This window comes from Amblyomma mixtum, chromosome 2 (genome assembly GCF_055824585.1).
Source record: "Amblyomma mixtum isolate Tamu chromosome 2, ASM5582458v1, whole genome shotgun sequence".
Classification (NCBI taxonomy): domain Eukaryota; kingdom Metazoa; phylum Arthropoda; class Arachnida; order Ixodida; family Ixodidae; genus Amblyomma; species Amblyomma mixtum.
Window position 1 is genome coordinate 20,928,935 of NC_143013.1, and position 22,397 is coordinate 20,951,331.

The following is a 22,397-nucleotide window of genomic DNA, read 5'->3' on the forward strand; positions in this document are numbered from 1 at the left end:
TTGTGCGCTGTGTGTTAGTCCTCTTGTTCGTCGTGTCCTATGTGTTGTTCTATCTTTTTGCGCGCTGTGTTATTACCAACTTGCCCAACGTGTTGTAAGTTACCGATCTTTTCGGGACATTAATCAGCACTGCCTGTGCCCCCCCCCCCCCCCCCCCCCTTTCCACACAAATTTCATTTAAACTGTTGCTCTCAATAGACTCAGCGGCCGTTTTGTGCTCCTTTTGAGGACGAACGCTCGTCGTTCGAATTAAAAGCCGCATTTCGGTAGAGGTGAAATCGAAAACAGTGCGCTGAAGCTTCGTTTGCGGCATATGTCGTCTCAGGAATTGGTCGGCAGTCCAGCATTACGTCGTTGCTCTTTGCGAGTGTGTGACTTCGGAACGTAGGAATTCTGAACGCTTGTTATATTTTTTTACCAAATGCTGTACTCCTTTGCGTTTGTTCACTGCGAAGCTACACTACCTCCTCAAGCCTTCTACCTCACAGCATCTTAGACATTTTATTACCTGTCCGTCGAACTCTCTCTTCTGTCCTTCTGTCCTGTTCAACTTCCTTGCGCACGTCGAGTCGTCGTTCTGCTATGTTCTGTACCGTGAAACCCCAGTGGGTCCGGTTTCTCCTGATAATGGAAAGTGATCTGAACTTCTGAAGCCAAATTTACGAATGTCTTATAGAGAAATTCGAATAACATCATCAGTTCCCGCTTTTCTTCATGGCTACTGTGGTGGGGCGAAGGCCCCGAAGGAACGGAGACGAGGCTCATTGCTCGAGTGGAAGACAAAAGACTCTTTCTTTGACGAGGACGCCGATAATTGTCATTTTTGGCCACATAACAGTCAAAATCATCATCATCAGCCTGTCTACGCCCACTGCAGGACAAAGGCCTTCCTCATGCCTCACCAATTAACGCTGTCTTGTGACAGCTGCGGCCACCCTATCCTAGCAAACTTATTAATCTCACCCGCCCACCTAACTTTCTGCCGACCCCTGCTACGCTTCTGTACGCCTGGAGTCCACTCCGCTACCCTTAAAGACCAGCGGTTAATCTTGCCTTCGCATTACATGCCCTGCTCAAGCCCATTTCTTCCTCTTGATTTCGACTACGATGTCCTTAACTCGTGTTAAGGACACATCTACACTGATCTACAGAGAGAAGTCACAAAAGAATACACTAAACTGAAACCAAAACCACATATACAATAACTACCATGTCTCGGCTTTCCCTACCCATTGCCAGTAATGGGCTAGGCTTCGCGCAGTTGCCGCTAAAATAGTGCGTAGCGCTCTTATCAATTGAACGTGGGCATGATTTGCCTTCTGCGCAGCCCAACGTGCCTCGCCTTTCGGCCCACCCTCTGACAGAGTGGGTCGTGGATGGAACTGTTCCGGGGCAAAGTGCTGTTGACGAAGGACGGCACCAGCATCTCGGCCGACGCGGCCCTGCGCAACAAGCGGATCATCTGCCTCTACTTCTCGGCCCAGTGGTGTCTGCCGTGCTGCTCCTTCACGCCCCTGCTGGCCCAGGCATACCGGGAAGCCAAGCAACTCGGACTCCCTGTCGAGGTACGTGTATGCGCGCCCGAAAGCTTAACTGCGCCGCACGTCTTGGGCTCAGGTTGCTAACTTGGTGACAATCAGTGAAAACGACGCAACTAAAGACGAATATTAGTAAGGTATGGGTTTGGGCTAGTTTGTAATCCAATCCGTGGCACAAAATGCGCATAAAACGCAAGGACGAGTATAGCGTTATTGGTAAATCACCAGGCCATATGACAAGCGCAGTTATGGTGGCGGCAGAAGTGGTACTCCAGGGGAACAAGTGCTTGAACGCTTCCTCAGAGTCCCGGTCCAATTCGTCTCAAGCGGTCACGATGCATTTGGGTTAGGCCTACATTGCATGTGAACATATAGGCTGCCCTTTTGTGCCTGGACTTGCCGTTCCTCCCCAGTGAATTGTTGTATTAGCAGCGCCACCTGAAGGGTTAGTTTTTGTATCCCTCGTTCAATCTGCAACGAAAGGCAGCTAGGATTGGAGCACCACATACCGCCAAGTTCCTTTCGGCCTGGTAGGCATTCGATGCAAAATCGGCACGGCTTCCGTTCAGCGGGTAGCTATACTGGTGCGGGCAAGGACCCGTGAAGATTGAAGGCCAAGTGAATGATCGCTATTGAAACTAGTTAGCTAGTAGCTTGCGCTGATACCCGCTATGTTGCTGGAGCAAAGAGCAATGCACAAGATTGCGCTTATTATCGAGCCGTGCACCACCGTGGTTAGCAATAGTTCAGTGGTTAGCAAGGCGTTAAGAGCAACACCGGTGTAAAAGACACGTGGCTGCTCGGTGGGAATCGGCGTGGTTTCGACGCGGCAGGCAGCCAACGGGAGACTGTTCTCACCAACGCAGGTCGTGTTCCTCTCGCAGAACCGAACAGCGGAGGAAATGCGGGACGACCTGAAGAACCACCACGCAGAATGGCTTTCGCTTCCCTTCAGCGATAATCTGCAGTTGTGAGTGACGCGCTGCTCAATGTTTTTTAATGTAAAATACATCGTTGGTCATGAAACTCGCCCGTTGACTGGAGGAAAGTGACGTCACCAGACCGGAAGTTCCGTCACTTCCGGTAAAGGCATAAACCGTTTCTAATGCTATCGTATTACCAACATAACATGTTAGGTTTTTTTCGCACTCATTATTTGTGACTCCGAATATGCACGGGCTAATTAATTAGTCACTGAAGAATGACCATTTTGGCTTACGGACCCGTCGCGGTGACTCAGTGACTAGAGCTCTCGACTACCGATCCATAGGACCCGTTCGACCCCGGCAGCGTCGTCTGCGTTTCGATGGCGGCGAAACGCAAGAGGCGCCCGTGTGCCGTGCGATGCCGGTGCACGTTCAAGATCCCCAGGCGGTCGAAATTATAAGTTTCATTATCAGGAAATGAGTGGTGCAGTGACTGTCTCACATATCTCGGTGGACACCTCAACCGTGCCGTGAGGGAAAGAAGGAAGATGGGAGTGAAAGAAGATGTGTCGCAGTTAGAATGCTCCGGAATAATCTTGAAAACAGGGACCCCCCCCCTTAGTTTTTGTGAGGGCCGGCCCTTAAGAGTCGGACCAGTCATAGCTCTCTGTACCAATAAGAGCCTTTTATCATCATCATCGGGGACCCAGAACGATTGTTTTTTGCCTGTCTGTGTCTGTTCCTTCTGGCCGGCAGGCCAGGAGTTTGTTTTCTATGAGGCTACCCTTATTGTTTTGGATGGCTCGACTGGCTGCTTGTGAGTCTGATACTACCCAGTAACTGTTTCGTCTTCTGTTGACTTCCGAGATTGCTAGGGCTATCGCCACCTTTTCCGCCGTCCGGATGCATTTGGTTGCTATAGTTACTCCGTATATCTACTGCGGCCGCCTCTCTGCCCTTATACCTCAATGCATCCACGTACCCGCCGCGGTGGCACAGTGGTTACGGCGCTCGGCTGTTGATCCGAAAGACGCGGGCTCGATCCCGGCCGCGGCGGCTGAATTTCGATGAAGGCGAAATTCCAGAGGCCCGTGTACTGCGCGATGTCAGTGCACGTTAAAGAACCCCAGGTGGTCGAAATTTCCAGAGCCCTTTACTACGGCGTCCCTCATAGCCTGAGTCGCTTTGGGACGTTAAACCCCCATAAACCAAACCAAACCAAACCAAAGCATCCACGTACATCACAAACTGGGCCTTTTTTAGATGTTCGTCCAAGATTTTAGCTCTGTGGCATTACTTCAGCCCTCGTGGTTGGCCGGGTCGATACTCCTGAGCAGCGGTCTATCCACGAAGGTGTCTGATTTCTGGAGCGATGTTTGTGGTTTGATTGCTATGGTCTTCTATAGGTTGAGAAGTCTGAGTTTAGTGAGGAGAGTGCGGCCCGTCCTGATCCGTTTAAGTCTCCTGATCTGGGAGTCGAGCAGATAGATTTTTTACGTTCTTCGAAAGCGCAGTAGAATCCCAGACCGTCCAAGTACTTCCTCTCTGATACGCATGGGGTTAATCTTAACGCGATGTTATGAAGCACTTGTGGTAATCTTAACGCCAGTCTAGAGGCCTTTCTAATTAGCGCGTTTATTTTTCCGTTCCGTCATGATTGATATCTGTTACGGGTGGTGGTGGTGTGACACTTTTATTAGAAAATCCTTTCTATTGGGCGTTCAATAGGTCCTGAGCCAAGGCGACGAGGACACGTTGCAGCTTGAGATCTAGGGAGGCGAGCCAGATGAGCCACAGTGGGGGGGGAGGGGGGGGGGAGGATAGGCGGGGGACTGGAAGGCTGCGTGGCACTGAGTAAGGCAGTGCTCTATGGCCGCATATGTGTGTGGACAGTTTGGGAACTGAGTTGTGGAAGTGCGCCGGTATAGTTAAGTTTGGCTGGTGTACGTAGAAGATTAAACTGTATTCGGCGAAGAATGCGAGCCACACGGATCGATAAGGATTGGTGTGGTGGCGGTAAATCAGCTAAGTCCAATTTTCGCTGCGTGTAGTATTCGTCGACAGTGTGTTTGTAAGCCCTGACCGCCTGCTCCGTCGGTGGACTCGACCATGGGATCCCCGGCGCCCGGTGTATAGTATCGCAGGCAAGCTGGTGAGCCAGCTCATTGTTACGGGAGAGGGTAGTTGAGGTGCGGTATGATGGACGCTGTCATTATCCGAATAGCCTCTTTCCTTATCATTATCCGCCTTATTAACGCGGCCGCCACGGTCGGGTTCGAACTCAGTAGGCGAGCGATAGGAAGGAGTTTGTGCATAAAGGTACAAATGTAGCCAGGATATGTGCATCTTATACACGTGTATAAAAACTGTCTCGGGACAGAGTAATGGACGCGAAGTTACTTTGTTCGCAGGACGCTGAAGACTCGCTACAAGGTGGCGGGCATACCAACGCTGGTGGTTCTGAAGGCGGACGGGGCGCTCATCTGCGCCAACGTAAGGCCCGACGTCCAGACCAAAGGCAGCCAGGCCTTCAAGGACTGGTTCACTTGCATATGAACAAACTCGTCAAACAAATGCAACAATTAGCGCGCTTACTTGGCACCAACGCGTTCAACGTGCCCGCGAACATTGCGTAAGGTGTAATGAAATGCGTTGCGCCACCTGTATATTAACAGAGCACATGTACATGCAATGACGCAACTGGGTGACGCGTTATGTACACCTTGCATTTGGCAAGTATAGTAAACAGCATAAAAGCAGCACTTTTTCCTGTACGTCATCCGGGTTTTAACGTACAAAACTCGCGAAGCCTGCATAGTGGTAGAACTTTTCCTAGGTTTCTGCGAAAGCTTACAGTCGCAATCTTTGTACCCAGTACTATCGAATGTGCTTGTGTACGCATTTTTCATATCCATTTGCACAGCTCGACACTGGCTTTTGTATACCTATAATATATTTTACGTGTTTTGCGATAAAATGTCTGCGTGTCGGTCTTTTATCTGTATGTACATCGCTGATAAATGTGTTTAAAATGTGCCCATAATGTTGAATAAACAAACGTTGCCGCATAAAATCAGCAGTCTGAAACTTCGTCACAGCGCATTTTTAATGTTCGGAAGGCGTACGAGGCTAGCAGACGTTAAAAATAAAAAAAAGTATTGGGTTCAACGTGGCTTGATCCTAGTTACAGCTCTATTAAGCATGGCCTCCATTGTCTGAAACCAAATTTCATGGTCAAAGGTCAAGGCCAGGTACCAAGTGGTCAGTCATGTGATCACGTGGTCATACTACCGTAGCTTGGGCCATACCACCACGCAGTCAAGTTCGGTTTGACCTTGTGACGCATTGAAGGTCGTTGTCTTATCCACATTGAAATCGGAAGCTGCACCCCAAGGAGCAGAGTTCCCACTCTAAAACGCAGTGTGTGTGTGTGGTTCCTTGTGCGTGTTTGCTACACTAATTTATCCACCTTCTTAGAGCGAAGACAGCGTAGATGAAACAAAAAAAATGACGCGCGATGATCAAACATCTAATGCGACAATTCTGATGGGTGATGTTGCCTAAGCTGATGCGTCGGCCACCCGGGCCGGCTGTTTCGCAGAGACAGTAGCACTGCATCCGCTGCAATAAATTACTACAACGGCTTATCAACTAACACGAACAATTCAGTGAACAGCTACCCCCGCTGCTACGTTCCGGCAGATGTTTGGCTTTGCGAGCACGGCGTTCACCCGCTAGCACACGTTTAGCAGGCGGCGGCTCCGTATACGGACCGGCCACGGCCAAGGTAGCTAGCTGGTACGGATGCTTCTCTCTTACTCTTGCGATCATCATCATCATCAGCCTGACTACGCCCACAGCAGGGCGAAGGTCTCTCCAATTAACCCTGTTCTTTGCAAGCTGCGGCCACTGTGTCCCCGCAAACTACTTCATCTCATCCGCCCACCTAACTCTGCCGCCCCCTGCTACGCTTGCCTTCCATTGGAATCAACTCCGTTGCCCTTAAAGGACAACTGCACCACTTTGAGAATTTCGCAATGTTCAAGAATTCAAATCTGTATGGGCTGTAGGCAAATCATACCAAGTTTTGTTGCACTAGTATTTCAAAACGATGACGCAATCAATTTTGCGCTTCTCCAGAAAGCACTACAGGAATGCGGGGAAATTCAGTGGGGTGTCACGGAAGGTATGATTTCAAATTACTCCGTCAGCCAAACCCTGCCGTGCCTCGTTGGATGCTGCCAAACAACGTTCGGCGGACTGTGCCTTCGATTGCGTCGGTTTTTGCTTCAAAGCAGGCGTTTGTGCGTTGTAAATGTAGTGATACCTTCGATGACGTCATCATGCCCCCCCCCTTTCCCCTCCCCCATTTGGCGTTGTGCGCTGCGGAGAAGCTTTAAGGCTGTCGCTGTTTGAATCGTCGATGACGAAACCACTTCAAATGCTACCCCCAAAAGGACTTCGCATGCTTTACCTGCAAGTTTCGCACATTCGACCCTCTTAATCTCGTCGATTTCTAAAACCTCGGTAGTTGCCCTTTAAGGACCAGCGGTTATCTCGCCTACGTGGACGACGCCCACGAGCACACCGAATCTCGGCTCCTTACTGCTGCTGAGACAATTTGTCTCGCATCTGCCATGGCGAAGGAGCTTCACGCCACCCACCGCGCAACCTCTGCTCTGAACCGCAAAGACGAAGCAGCCACGTACTCGTGAGGAGTGTATCGTCCTTGAGTGGGACAAGAATGAACAGCCAGGTTGCCAAAAAACAGTGAACCCCCTCATTTATTGTTCGGTGTTATTTATACCCGAAGGTGGAAGGCGGTTAGTGCACGCAGAGGGCGAGGAAAACACGTGGCACTGCACAGTACTGTAATGATCGGAGGCCCAGCCAGCGGAGAATGGCGAGCCAGTCAGGCGCCGTCAGGTATGCGGCCGAAAGCGCTGCTGTTCGGAGGAGACGAAAGAGACACTGCCTGGGGGCGGCTTCTGGCGACGGTGTTGGCGTGGACAAAGGCTCTAATCCCCTTCGCCGGCGATGCTGAATGCGGCTCTGGTGCCGGACTGCGCTCCTGAGGACTGGCAGCGGAAACAGGCGAGCCAATCGGGCGCCATCAGGCCACTTTGGCCGAAGCGCTGCTGCTCGGGGAAGACAAAAGAGACACTGCGTGGGGCAGCTACTGGCAACGGCGTCGGCGTACACAAAGGCGTCTAATCCCCTTCGCCGGGGAGGCTGAGTGCGGCGCTTCTCCCGGACTGCCGTGGACCGACGGACGAGACCCAGTGGCGACGACGGCGGGGCGACGGCGCCGCCAACTCAGTGCCCGCGTGCGCCCTGAGGAGCCGACAAAGCGGAGAGGCGACACGGCTGATTTGTCCCTCCCACCGAACTGAAGAGGTCACCGGTGAGCGGTCAGCGCTCGCGTCCCCATCAATCAAGGTCATCACACAGCAGCAACGACCTTTGGGCCTGGTCGGCCCGCGGAAAACCAACAGTTCGCGACTGAGAGACGCCAAGTTCCTCCTTGCCCGTGTGTGTGTGTGTGTCTGTGCGGTGTGCGCGGCCACGTGGGGAGGGCGGAGCCTAGGAAGACGCTGGCGGCCCATTGGACGCTCAACCAGAGATCAGATTCCCTAGTCGGGTGCCTGGGGAATGTGAACTGCATTTAAGCAGCAATCTGTTGGGTGCCAGGGATCCTCCCCCATTTTCTGACTTTGGTCTCCTTGCTACTGTACATGATGTAAAATAAACCTTCAAGCTTGCTATTCCTCCCGAAGGCTTCTCTCCGTAGTCTGCTTGCTTCGCCCTAATGCGGTGAAGACCCTGGTCCCGATCCCCGAGCACATCAGTACCCAGATAACTTGCAGACCACGATCTGGTATGATACATCCGCCGGCTCAACTGTTCAGCACCAAACTCGACATCGTTGGCTTGTCTGCCGGAATCGCTGGTAGTAACCCAGACGCTCCGGTGGCCGCATTTGTTGTGTCGTCCTTCGCGGTGGTTGGACCAATGGCCGCTGAGTTATTTAAGCCGGATTGCCCGTTGCCAATGCCTCTTTATGCTGCAACGAGAGCGTCGGTGTTGTCGGTGTAGGCGCAGTGACTGTTGTCTCCAGCCCTTGTGACGAACTGATATTGCACCGTTTCCTCGTTGCCAAAAGGTGCCGCCGGTTGCGCCGAAGAGCAGCACCGTTTTCTGTGCGCACATAAAAGGCTCGTGGCCGGACCGGTCCAATCACGTTTTCTTTCCGTGCCCAGGACTTTCCATTCAAACGCACCAAGTCGTTGCTGAGGCGAGGTACAGCGCACTCCTTGCGACTTATCCGGCTGTGTGTCTTCACCTGTATCACCGGCATGGGATTGAAGTCCGGCACTGGTGTGCGCAGCCGCCTCCCTTGCAGCAGCTCGCCTGGAGACCGGCCATCTTCGGTGGGACTGGCCCTGTAATTCAACATGTCCATCCAGAAACACTCATTTGCCGCTTTCGATTTCATCAGAATCCGTTTCACGATTTGCACACCCTTTTCTGCAAGCCCGTTAGGTTGGGAATATTCCTGGCTAAATTTAACATGCTTGCAATCATAAAGCCGTTCAAAAAGAAAAAAACTCGTCGATGCTGAACTGTGGGAAAAATTAACATGCAGAAAACGAAAGTAATGTTCAACAGTCTAGCAAGAGAGCAGCAGTTCGCAATGGGTGGCGTGGTGCTAGAAGTAGTAAGGGATTATGCCTATGTAGGGCAGGTAGTGACAGCTGCTCTGGATCATGAGAGGGAAATAATTATAAAAATAAGAATGGGGCGGAGAGCATATGGCAGGTTCTCTCAGATCATGGATGGCAGTTTACCCATATCCCCCAAGAGAAAAGTTTACAACCGCTGTATCTTACCGGTATTCACCTATGGGGCAGAAACGGGGACGCTAACAAAGAGGGTTCAGCTTAAGCTAAGGACAACGCAGCGAGCTAATAAAGGAAAATGATTGGTGTAACGTTAAGAGATCGGAAGCGGGCGGAGTGGGTGAGGGAACAAACGCGGGTTAATGACATCCTATATGAAATCAAGAGGAAGAAGTGGGCTTGGGCAAGGCATGTAATGCGAAGGGAAGATAACCGCTGGTAGCTAATATATCTGTGGCATTCGGTTTGCAGCCTTCGGGCTGCGGCCGTGTATCTGTATTTTTCAGCCAGCGTCCGTTCCGGCGGACGCGGTTGTTGCGACGCGCGTCTTTGCTCTGTCCTCTTATCTTTCAACTCTCTTCTATCTGCACGTGGCAGCGGTGGTGGCTCGTCTTGAGCCAGTTGGCAGGCCCGTGCACTTTCCTTTTCATCCTTCTCTCAGTCGCAACCAACCAACCAACCCTAAGGGTAACTGAGTGGATACCAAGAGAAGGCAAGCATAGCAGGGGGCGGCAGAAAGTTAGGTGGGCGGATAAGATCAAGAAGGTGCCGGGGATACGGTGGCCGCAACTGGCGAATGGCAGGGTTAATTGGAGAGGCCTTTGCCCTGCAGTGGGCGTAGTCAGGCTGATGATGAATCTATCGATCACCGAACTGGCTGTCATGTCGGGCAGCAACTTAACACTTCTAACTTTGAAATCACGGTAGCGCAGTCTTCCTCGCTTTCTTCTCGTGTGAACACGAAGTTGTTGAAAACGTCCAAGCCTTCCTCACCCGCAACGCTGAGCAGCAGGACCGTCTTTGACACCTCTGATCTTGGTTTGTCATCGCATGCCATGGCTCGAAGAAAAAATTCGTACTTCCGACGAAATAGCTTCCAATTCCGTCCTCCGTCCGTTGTCAAACGCAGGGGTTCCGACTGCCTTACTTGCTCCATTGCATCCCACTTCTGGCGCCATGTATCGTCCTTGAGTGGGACGACAAAAGTGAACAGCCAGGTTGTCAAGAAACAGTGAACGCCCTGATCTATTGATCGGAGTTATTTATACCCGAAGGTGGAAAGGGGTCAGTGCACGCAGATGGCATGGGAAAAGCACGTGGCAATGCATAGCACCCAGATGATTTGCAGGCCACGATTTACGATCTGATATGATACAAGGAGTGCTCCAGCTGGTGCTGTGACGGTAAGCTAAATTAAGTCCATAGCGGGTAATATCAATGTAACGGCTTTTCGTGTAATGTGATCTTTCTGACGGTGTCAGTCCGACTATATCAAGTCGACGAGGGCTGCGTCACCGCCGGAAGCGGTCTTGCTGGAGCCAGGGTGAAAAAAAAAATGCCCGTGGACCTATTTACCTATTACATTTACCTATTATTATTAACCAATTTACATGGTTAGCAATGCGATAGCATTAAAAGCTGGTGGCGCGTTTACTGAAAGTGACGTAACTTCTGGCTGGGGACGTCACTTCTGTCCAGTGGAAATGTTCCCGTCTTGTGAAGGCAGTTTCCTCCAGCCATAGAGTTTCTTACTATTACCTAGAGGGAAAGCTGGCAAGCCGTCTATGAGAGTTTGCATGGAGACCCCACGTGACCACCTCAGCCACCATGGGCGCTCAAAGCATCATGGGGCGGTGAGCTACTTTTTGCGGAACTGTAACTTTTGGCCAAAAAATAATAAAAAAATAAAGCTGTTTGATAGCTACAAACGTCCTAACATTCAATATCTTGTCTAATGATTGCAACAAACGAGCAGAAAAGCATTTAAGTGCAAAGTTTGCCTAAAATAAGACATGACTAGCTTTCCTATTGGCCAAGTGATGAACACTAAAAAAACTAATATTTCGTATTTAACAGGCGCACTTTTAAAAGTAAATATGTTTTCAAAAAAAATGTTGTTGTTTAGATACTTTAAGAGGTTTTTTAATGGCATTTTGGAAGAGTAAAACCTTTTATCGGCGTCGTGTGTCATCGCGTTGTCACTACTACGAGTTTTGCACACTGCGTTCGCGCGAAAGTCGTCTGCGCACACACGAACTACGTTTTCGGAATGAAACGCCTTAGTACTGCCACTCTGTGTTCTCGAAAAACTACGACTGTGCCGCAACAAGTAGCTCACCGCCCCATGATGCTTTGAGCGTCCATGTTGGCTGAAGTGCAGCGCCGCCAGCTTTCCCTCTAGGTAGTAGTAAGAAACTCTATGCCTCCAGCCAATAGGAATGCTGCTGTAGAAGCAGCACTGGTCTCGCGCAGCACCGGTGGCAGCGGCCGTCCATGAAGACAACACCTAGCAGCATCCTGCCTGGGCTCCCTCCTCGCGCTGGACCCTCGCGTATGTTCCTGCTGGCTCAAGGCAGCGCATTGAACCGCGACACTACTGCCACTAAATCAGTCCATGTTTTCTTCATCACGGCCTCATACTTGTTGACGCGACTCTCCCCTATGGTGACGTCAGTTCCTTCCAGCCAATTGGAATGCTGCCGTCTGGTGAAGTCGGTTCCCTCCAGCCAATGGGAATGCTCCCGTCTGGTGACGCCACTTCCCTCCAGCCAATGGAAACGCTCTGGTCTTGTGAAGTCACTTCTCTGCAGCCAGTTAAAATCTTCATCATCATCAACCTTAATACGCCTACTGCAGGGCAAAGGCCTCTCCAATGTCAGTGGAAATGCTCCCGTCTTGTCACGTCGGTTCCCTGTAGCCAATGGAAATGCTCCCTTCTGACGACTTCACTTACCTCCAGCCAATGGGCATGATCCCGTCTTGTGACGTCACCTCCTTCCAGCCAATATCAATGTTCCGGTCAGGTGATTTCACTTCGATCTCAAAATAGGAGAATCTTTTTACCAGCGAAGCATTTTAAAACTCGCGGGCGATCATACGATGTGACGCTGAAAATGGGTGTTCGCAGTATTGTTTGTACATTTCATTTTTACATTGCCGCCTTCACATTGCGTCTTTGAACTTGACTTCGCCTCCGTTTTCGTTCCGCTTCTGCGTGAGCTTCTGGTGGGTGAAGGTTTTTCTGACCGCTCACCCACCGGCGGATGTTGGTGAGCTCCATTTACTTTTAACGCTAACGCTCCCGTTTTGTAGAAAATCCGGCTTCGTCGTTGGTGTCCTCGTCGGCACCACTTTTTCGCCCAGGCCCACGCCGTTGGGTGGGTGGGTGGCGCTTCTGGAAGGTGGCGATTTCTCACCCCGAGGCTTCAGCCCACCACCGTTTCGCAGGGAATGTCGCAAAGCAGTGGCGTCCCTTCCGGCCGAAGAGTTCTTCATAAACGTCTTCATGGACAACATACATACAGTATTTCTCAAAAATATGCAGCCCATCACCGCGAAGCGGCTACTTGAGCCGATGGTGGCGCCCGTCTCCCACGCGCACTTGGCACCTGGGTATGGAGCGTGAGGGTGAAAGACTTCCGCGCTCTTGGGCGGGCGAGGAAGTCTGAGTCGCGCTGGCTGGACGACAGTAAGTGCGGCGTTCGCGTTATTACTTCGTTCGCAGCGCTTGTGCGGGGGCGCTTGCATTGGTACACAGTGGAGACTGACCTTCGGGCCGCGCTTCCAAGCGGGCGCGCGCGGTGCGAGTGGCGAATCTGTTCCGGGCGCTCAAAGATAAGCCGTGGCTTCGACCTCGTGCTAGTGCCGACTATGCCTGAAGAAACTAGAAGATCGAGAATATTCCACGCGTGCTTCGCCAGCGAAAAAAACGAACCAGGGTTCAAGCCCACTTAGCAAATGTCAGCCGTCCATGCGCTGCACTCGATTTCTTTCAGGCTCCTTTTCTGTGGTTTGCGTCAGTTGTCGTGAACTTTTCATATCTTAGCTTCCCGCAGTAATCCTTTCCAACTTACTCTGGTGCATGCCCATGTGCACTGCACGCAATACAATCAGTTACTGCCGGCAGCCCGCTGAAACCAATGAGTGCGAAACTCCTTATTTTCACATATCGAATAAACAGTGGCCACACTCCGTTAACGTAGTTGGGAACTCTCGTGCCATTTTTGCCGCGAAGATGAATGAGAACCTTGGAAGGAAAAGCGTGGGCGTAAGGCACAAGCGGAGACTGGTTGCCACGGGAACCGCCTGGAAGGCAGTTACTCCGGAAGAAGGGGGAGAAGGATGGTTACCGTAGAAGGCGAGAGGGGATGAATGTAGCACGGTCCTGCTGCTAAACCAACACCCTCTTGTCAAAATTCTTCAGAGGGTGTTGGCTAAACGCGCCGCCTGCGGAGAAGGTCACCGGTGACGCCGAGCGCCTATATAGCGGCGGACTGGACAGGACCGCTAGTCGAACAGGGAGTATGCGTAATAAACATAAAAGAGCGCACTGGAGCAATACAGATATATGAAGTCACTCTCGTATTCTCTACCTCAACATATCGTAAAATATACCATCGTGCGAGTTTTCTTCTCCGTCTCTCTCCTAATGTAGTTTTTGCATTTAGAGGCTGCTTACTTAGAATCTCGGGGCGCGTAATTCACGCTAATGAGATATTTGCGAATACAGGACCTATCTGCCCAACGAACGTTGTGGAAAGCGGGAATGCGCTCAGAGTGCACACGCAGTATTGCCGCCTCTGCATGCAGAACAGCGCCGATAACAAGAGACGATGATTATAAGTTTACAGCTTCGTGACTATTGCGCAGAATACGGTATACAGCCGCGTTTGGGCCGTGCGTGTAAATGCTGTTCCCCCCAAAATGGCACCCGGGCAACTGAAAGAAAGCAGGCATACAGCGCTGACATTGTGTATGATTTTCCTCGTCAAGCACATTCCGCATGGAGCAACAAACAACGCACTCTTCATAATATGGTGAAGATGCCATATTTCCTGAGTTCCTTCATCAGCGAGCGGAAAACAGGGCCAGATGAGAGCCTCCTCTCACCTACGGCCGTGGGTCCCACGAGCGAAGCACCGATTCGAACCGTCAGCCAAACCGTGATTATGGCCCAACGACAAATCCCACCACTATACGCATATGCCTTCGCTTTAATTCTAAGTGAGAACAACTTGAGGTGACGCGACCTTCGGCAATAAAGGGATCTACCAGTCTGGTAAATTTATTGGAAGCAGTTCTTGCTGGACGTCGCACATAATCCATAATTTCAATGGGCTCTCTCCGTAAAGGGTCCCCCAGACCCACGCTGAATCGTTTTAAAACGAGGGTGGCCGCACAAACAGTATACACATGCATAATCTCGCCTACACTGTAACCGCTAAAAATGAGTAGAAAAATTACGCTTTCTTGCAAGAACAGTTAGTTAGTTATATTGATTTTAATGGCGCAAAAGCAACTGAGGCTATGATGCGCCAAACACAAGGTTAGAGTTTTTGTTAAAGGTGAAGCTTTCTATACTTAGAGTTTGTTTAAAATGCTTGCTTCCTTGAGAAACCTAAAAATACATGAGATGTCAACCAGTGCTCGATCACCTAAAAGTAACATGGGGTGTAATGGGATGCTTTCCCTGTAAAATATTGTAAAATATTTCTTTCTTAGTTGTTCTAGCTTTATACATGAAATTAAAATATGGTTCACTGTGAGTTCAGCACCACACATGTCACAGAGAGGTTTGTTTTGTTTGGTTAGCAGAAAGTTGTGCGTGAGTTGGGTGTGTCCAATGCGGAGCCGACATAAAATGACTTCGGTAAAACGTTCTTGATGCCTACACGATTGCCATTCCCCTAAAATGGGCTTAACAGAATGTAATTTGTTGTTTGCGTGCTCTTCCCATGCTACCTGCCACTTATTTCTGAGTTTACTGTAGATAAATTTCAAGCAATCCCTGTGCGGTATGTTCACTTGCTTTATTTGGCCATTCCGGGCTTGTGCAGCGCATATATCTGCTTTCTCATTACCTACAATTCCAACATGGCTAGGAACCCAGCAGAATTTTATGTTGTGCTTTTGTTTTGTGATTTTAACTATGTTATGTATGATGTTTCCTTTTATGGGTTAAGTAGCATTCCTGGAGTGCAGTGATTTGAGCATACTGAGGGAATCGGTGTAAATGATGCTATTTTTGATGTTCTCTCTTACTATTTTTTCTACAGCTATGAAGATGGCATAACACTCAGCAGTAAAAACTGATGCGCATTCTGGTAGTCGCATTATCTGTTTATTTTTTCCTTGGATTACTGCACTTCCAACATGACTTTCTGTTTTTGAGCCATCGGTATAAAATTCAATGTAGGTGTCATACTTTTCTTGAAGTGCAAATAATTCCTGTAATATGTACTCGTTTGGCGTTTGCTTTTTGTCTAAATGTGTCATTGTGAAGTCACATACTGAAGGCAGGCTGTACCATGGTGGCAAATATTCATTCCTTTGTGCAATATTCGGTAGGGCATCCAGCACTGCTAGCTCTTCGCATTTATCTTCAAAGCGCAATAGTAATGGCCTGATAGAATGTGGTTTGTTGATGAATAATCTTTTAGATGCGCACTTGGTGACAATTGGATGGCAGAGATGTTTCGGAAGAGAACGGACTTTTAGGACATATGTGCATGTAAGGGCGATTCTTCGATCCTCAAGAGCGGCTTCATTAGTTTCAACGTAAAGGCTAACTACTGGTGATGTTCTGTATGCTCCAGATGATAGGCGCAGGCCAAGATTATGAATGGGGTCTAATCTTTTTAAGTAGGATGCTCTTGCCGAACCATATACTATGCACCCGTAGTCCAGCTTGGAGCGCACCAGAGAGCGATATATTTGTAAAAGGCTTGCTCTATCGGACCCCCACCGCTTACGTGAGAGCACTTTTAAGACATTGAGGGCTTGAGAAGCTTTCTTTTTAAGGTTGTTAATGTGTGGTAGAAATGTGAGTTTCTTGTCGAAAGTTAGGCCTAAAAATTTGTGTTCTTGTTTAATTGGTAGCGCAGTGTGATTCAGGTATAGATTGGGATCGACCTGTAGGCCTCGTCGCAATGAAAAAAGAACAGCTACTGTTTTTTGAGGAGAAAATTTAAATCCATTTCTGTCTGCCCAAGCACCTAGTTTATTTAGTGTGATTTGTATTTGTCTCTCACAGGTTGATATGCTGGAGGATGTGCATGCTATTTGTAGGTCATCTACATAAACTGAATACATTATGGACTTGGGTATTTCTTTAGCTAAAGAATTCATTTTTACTATGAAGAGTGTCGTGCTTAGAATGCACCCCTGGGGTACGCCGTTCTCTTGGGTGAAAGTCATGGAGAGAGTTGCTCCTAGGCGGACTCGGAATGTGCGGTTAGCCAGGAAGTCATTCAAGCAGTTCAACATCCTGCCGCGGATACCTAGCTCTGCTAGGTCACGGAGGATGCCGAACTTCCACGTGGTATCGTAGGCCTTCTCCAAGTCGAAGAAGACACCAATACAGTGCTGCTTGTGGATGAATGCTTCCCGGATGGTGTTTTCCAGGCGGACAAGGTGATCTGTGGTCGAGCATGCTTTCTTAAACCCACACTGGTGTGTATCTAATAGTTGCCGAGATTCAAGTATGAAGGTTAATCTAATGTTTATTACACTTTCGAAAGATTTAGCAATGCAGCTGGTGAGGGCTATTGGTCTAACTGCTAGGACTTGTTGGTGGTTTTCCGGGTTTGAGAAAAGGTATTATGACTGCTTTTTTCCACTCGTCAGGTATATGTCCAGTTATCCAGATTTTATTAAAGAATTTTAACAGTGCCTCTACAGCAGCCTCGGAGAGATGTTGTGAGGACTCTGTGAGATTGCAGGTCTTATTTTAAAACAAACACAAAAGTACAAACAATAAACGAGGCGGCTTTTATCGGAAAGGAAACCAATTTCAATATGAGCGAGAAAAAAGGAAGGGAACAAGAGAGCAGAGCAGCGACACACGGGAAAAACACACGGGGGAACAGAACAAAATGCTTACGGACAATACAGGGAAAAGAAAGTCAAAGAGGAAAGTCACACTACTTGTCTCTTATTCGAGCAACGAGCGGGGAGGACTGGCTGGGTGTCGGGCAGTCGAGGAGTCTCTTGGCGTTCCAACGTCGATGCAACGCTACCGCAGCGTCAGCGTTCGTGGGCTCCCGGCACGGTTCCCAGGTCTGGTATCCCGGAAAAGTCACGTAGGCGCCAGAAGCGGCCTGTGTGGAGCAGCTGACGGATGGACGGAGAAGAGTGGCGCCTGGGCCTGGTGGTTGAGGTCTCGACGATGGATGTCCAGGTCTGGTGGCCCGGACGTCTGCGGCTGAGGCCCAAGCCCGGAACTCGGGGAGCCAGCAGAACTCGTCCACGTCCGTCGCCCACCGCGCTCTTCTCTTCTCTGCCACGTAATCCTCTTCGACCTGCCCCGCGTTCCCCTCCGCACGCGCTCCTCGTGCTTTGTCTTCTTCTCCTCACGAACGCCGCTGGGTGGCGCTATCTCCTTACAGATGTGCAAGCATAGCGTAATGCACGTTGTCTGGTCCTGGTGCTGTCTTTTTTCCAGAAGATAATACCTTATTTAATTCCTGTAGTGTGAGAGGCTGGTTGTAATCCTCATGTATACCTGCTCCGGATGGGAATCTTTGTTTCTCAGCTATTGCTTTGTGTTTCTGAAATGTGTTTGTGTAGTTGGATGAGCTTGAGATCTCAGCAAAATGCTCGCCCAAAATGTTGGCCTGTTCTTCTAAAGATGTTTGTGTCCCGGGTGCTGTCAAGAGAGGAAGTGTAAAAGAGGTATGGTCACCAGTAAATTTACGAAGTTTTTCCCACATTTTCTTTGATGTTGTTGAGCTGTTTATTGAGGAGACATATTTCTGCCAAGAGGTTTTCTCAGCATTTCTTCGCACATACCGCGCTCTGGCTTTTGCCTTCTTAAAGGTAAGTAAGTTCTCTGCAGTGGGATATCGACGCAGAGCGCTCCAGGCTTTGTTTTGTTGTTTTTTTTGCTAATGTGCATTCTTTTGTCCACCACACTTTGTGTTTCTTTTGTGCAAGTCCTGTTGTTTGTGGTATAGCGAGTGTTGCGGCCGATATTATGCATTCAGTAAACTTCTGATTAATTTCATCTGTGCTGAGGTGGTCACAAAATGCATTTTATAGTGTGGCACTTTTTGTAAAAAGTGACCAGTCGGCGAGGTGAATTTTCCAGCGCCGTGGTCTTGTGGGGATGATTGGAGTAGACGATGAGAGGCTGATGACAGTAGGTAAGTGATCGCTGCCCATGGGGTCATTTAAAACATCCCATTTAAAATCGTTAAAAAGTAATGGTGATGCGAAAGCTAAATCGAGAGAGCTCATTTTTGCTGAGCTTGGGCAGCAATATGTGGCTTTTCCCGTATTTAAAAGACAGACATTATTCGAAAGTATAAAATCTTCGATCGTTTGGCCTCTAGAGTCACAGCGTTCGCTTCCCCAAAACGGAGAGTGAGCGTTAAAATCGCCAACTACCAGAAATGGCTCCGGCAGTTCATCGATCAGGCCTTCTAGATCTTGGCATGTTAATGTGATGTGTGGGGGAAGATATACCGAACATATTGATATGGTTTTGTAGCTGATGACGCTAACCGCAACCGCCTCAAGTTTTGTTTTCAGTTTGATTTCTTGAGCCGGGACGCCGCTTTGGATGACGATTGCGACGCCTCCCGAGAGTCTATTTGCATTTTCGCGATCACGCCTAAAAGTTGTATAATGTTTTAAGATATTTGAATGTTGTGGACCAAGATTGGTCTCCTGGAAACATAGAGCTAGAGGCATCACTGATCCTAGAATATGTGTTATATCACTGTAGTTTCTCAACATTCCTCTACAGTTCCATTGAACCACGAATGTCATGTTTGTTTTTTTGGGTGGGAATGGAACGGAAGAAGTGTACTGTTCTGGGCCCGTTACCGGGGTTCTATCTTTTCGTCGCTCGAGAGAGCCGGTCCGCCGCTGCAAAGCGAGCGGAGTGGGAGTTGTATCCATCACCTCACCAGAGGTGCTGGAGGACCGCGAAGCCGCGGATGTGTTGGTGTCGGGCCTCCCCCGACGGGGTGAAGTCCTGCGGGGTGCCGACCCGTGAGCCGGCGCTCCCTGCTTTGGAGATGGCAGAGAAGCGTTCGCTGTCCCTGTCTGGGGCGCGGATGGCCCTGCCATAGGCTCGGTGGAAGTGGCCTGGGCAGATGCCGGAGTGCTGTGTGGTGCGCCGCCCCTGCGCACCACATCAGCAAAGTTTGTTTTTGTGGAAAAGTTGAAGCTGTTCTTTGCGTAAAACAGTCGTCGCGCTTCCTTAAATGTGATATTCTGTTTTGTTTTGATTGTAACAATTTCTTTTTCATTTTTCCACGATGGACATGACCTCGAATAGGCGGGATGATCGCCTTCACAGTTTGCGCAGCGAGGTGCTGCTCCTTCACAGTTGTCGGAAGCATGTTCTTTTGATGCACATTTAGCGCAAGTTTCGCGGCCACGGCAGCTTTGAGACCCATGACCGTACCTTTAACATTTGAAGCACCTGCGTGGGTTTGGGATGTAATGTCTGACATTTATTTTGAGGTAGCCAGCTTCTAGTGATTCGGGGAGTGTGCTTGAGTTGAAAGTCAGTACTAGGTGCTTTGTAGGTATCTCTTTGTTGTCTTTTCTTATTTTGATACGATACACACTTATAACATTCTGTTCTTTGAGGCCTTCAAGCATCTCTTCCTCGGTGAGGTGAATGAAATCTGCTTCGGATATCACACCACGGACGGTGTTCAGAGATCGGTGTGCTGTAACTGATACAGGGATTTTCCCGATGTACACTAGGCTGGAAAGTTTTGAGTATTGGGCAGTGTCTCTGAGTTCAAGGAGCAGGTCACCACTTGGCATTTTAGACAGTTTGTACCCGGGACCCAAGGCCTCAGTTAGACTTTTTGCAACTAAGAATGGGAACATGGTTCTTGCGGTTTTTTCAGTTTCTTCGCTATGAAGAACGTGAAATTTTGGAAATGGTTTCGGTTTTTCGAAAAACTCTGCAGTTGCCTCGTTCCGCCCTCTTTTATGAGGGCGATCTGGTTTAGAAAAGGGGGGAGCCATGAAAAATTTGTGTTGTTCGGCCGTGGTGCCAGCCACCCACCATGGAGCCCAACGAGGGGACGGGACAGGAACTTGCGAGCAAGTCCTGCCCACGCCAGCTGTACACCTCAACTATAACCCAATATGACGCAACTCAGGTTAGTTGGCCACACAAGGTTAACCCTCGCCGCCAGGAAAAAAAGGAAAAAACTAAGAAGAGAGGAGGATACAGGAAAGTTGTAAGGAAGGAAATAGGAAAGTCAAAGATAGAGGGGAGGACAGGAAAAGGCGACTGCCGATTTCCCCCGGTCGGGTCAGGCCGGAGGTGCCGTCTACAGGAAGCTGGGGCCAAAGTGGTGTGTTGCCTCCGCCGAGGGGCCTTAAGGGTCCAAACGCTCGGCATCGGCTCAACCACCAGGATCCCCTTTTCCCCGGACACGGCGATGCCACGCACGGCTAAGCGCGGATGCTCGGGTCCGTGGTGACGCATTGTTCACCATCATCCCCCCGCGGGGATGTCCCTGCGGATGCTCTGGTTAACCCCGTGGTGTCGCCACTCACCAACGTCTGCATGCTGCAGACGCCTCCCTGCGGGGATCTTGCAAGAACAGCACCCCGTCAAAATCCCGAAAAAAAAGTGCGGCCTCCACGCACGTGTCTACACACGCTTTACTCAAGGTTTGGTGCTGCTGGCAGTAATGTTCTTTCTCTTTTTTTTTTTTTTGGGGGGGGGGGGGTAAACATATTCAAATGCTCTTCCGCAATTCATTTCCGCAAGAAGAGCGGAAAAATATATGCGCATAGCTGGCCCCTAACCTTCGTTGCACTGTTTAAGGAAAGTGATCTTCACTCTAGAAAATAGTAGTTCGACCGCTAGAGGTCTGCCAAAGGTCGAAATGGATATTTTTCAACCTTCCTGCCACTGTTCTCGTGATAGTATGGTAACGCTACGGAATCCCCAGTCAAGCGGACTAGCAGTTTCGGCGACAGCCAAGCATGCTCTGTTGCCGTCTTTCCAATCGCGGTGGAAAGGTTACGTGGCACTGGTATGCTCCCGTCTGCTAAAAAGCAAAGCAGTCGAGCGCGACTGAACGTGAGCTTCGAACCGAGATAAAACAGTGCAGTCTGAAAACTAAAAAACACAAAAACATATGAGTCGCTGCGGCCTCAGCTGCAGCACGCGCTATCAACTCTGCTATCAGGCCTCCCGCTTGTTCCCGCCCGGCGGACGAGAATTAGCGAGACTAGGCCTAAGCCTACCTGGCCGAGACAAGGCGGCGGTTCGCCGTTACAGCGGTGTTCGGATGTCATTTCGTTAATTACTTGTGACGTAGTTCGAAACTGGCATTAATTATTGGACTAATGCGCCCTTTATGCATCTCGTCGTAATGTGACCCCAGCCCCTGTTTGTCATTTCTGTCAAGTTATGGCTTGAAAAATTCTGAAGCTCCAGCTACCACCGGTGCCTGACAACGTCGTGTTCGTGTGAGCTGTTCGCCTGACCGTCGCCATTCACGGTGGATATTCTGTTCTGCGGCGGAAGAAAGAACTCTTGCCAACGTGCCAGTGCCGGCTTGTCTTCGAAGTGCGGTGTTGTTGGCGTGATATCTTCAATGTGTGAACACGATCGGTTTGCGTGAACTAAGCCTTCCCCAAAGCTTCAACCTCAGCAGCAAGAGCGGTAAGTGCGATGGCATCTGGTTAGTTCTGTAATTGGCATTGCTGAATACGCGAGTCTTGCAACAATCGAGAATTTTATTAGCGTAGAAAGTGCTTTTAGTGCTCACGCGAAGAACCCGTAACGACCTATATTTACTCCGTGAGATTTGTTGCCCAAATCGCAGAAGCACTGGTGAAAGAAAGTGACAGATACAGTCATATGCCGCTGAGGGTGGTCGCGTGGCTGTGGCCGATGTAGAAGTGAAACTCAGGCCTTGACGCGATCACGGCTCGCCTCTTCTAGAAAGCACGGATGGAAGTAAGCGCCGTAGTTCTTCACTCAGCGAGTACTGCAGGTTTTCAATTTAGAAGCACTGTTCTTGCCGGTGTTAACACCGGAAAGG

At 49.7% G+C, this 22,397-nt stretch overlaps 1 protein-coding gene and 2 pseudogenes across 1 annotated transcript; 1 reads left to right on the plus strand and 2 right to left on the minus strand.

The window, feature by feature from the left end:
* Positions 1 to 1,332: 1,332 nt before the first annotated feature.
* On the plus strand, positions 1,333 to 5,020 carry LOC149358629 (nucleoredoxin-like protein 2). The gene is made up of 3 exons (XM_089568884.1): positions 1,333 to 1,565; positions 2,405 to 2,508; positions 4,876 to 5,020. The coding sequence occupies exons 1-3, from the start codon at positions 1,377 to 1,379 to the stop codon at positions 5,018 to 5,020; spliced, it is 438 nt and encodes a 145-aa protein (XP_089425010.1). The 5' UTR covers positions 1,333 to 1,376.
* Positions 5,021 to 8,369: 3,349 nt separating this feature from the next.
* On the minus strand, positions 8,370 to 10,655 carry LOC149358630 (uncharacterized; annotated as a pseudogene).
* A 2,051-nt stretch (positions 10,656 to 12,706) lies between these two features.
* LOC149358631 (uncharacterized) lies at positions 12,707 to 21,103 on the minus strand (annotated as a pseudogene).
* Between the last annotated feature and the right edge of the window lie 1,294 nt (positions 21,104 to 22,397).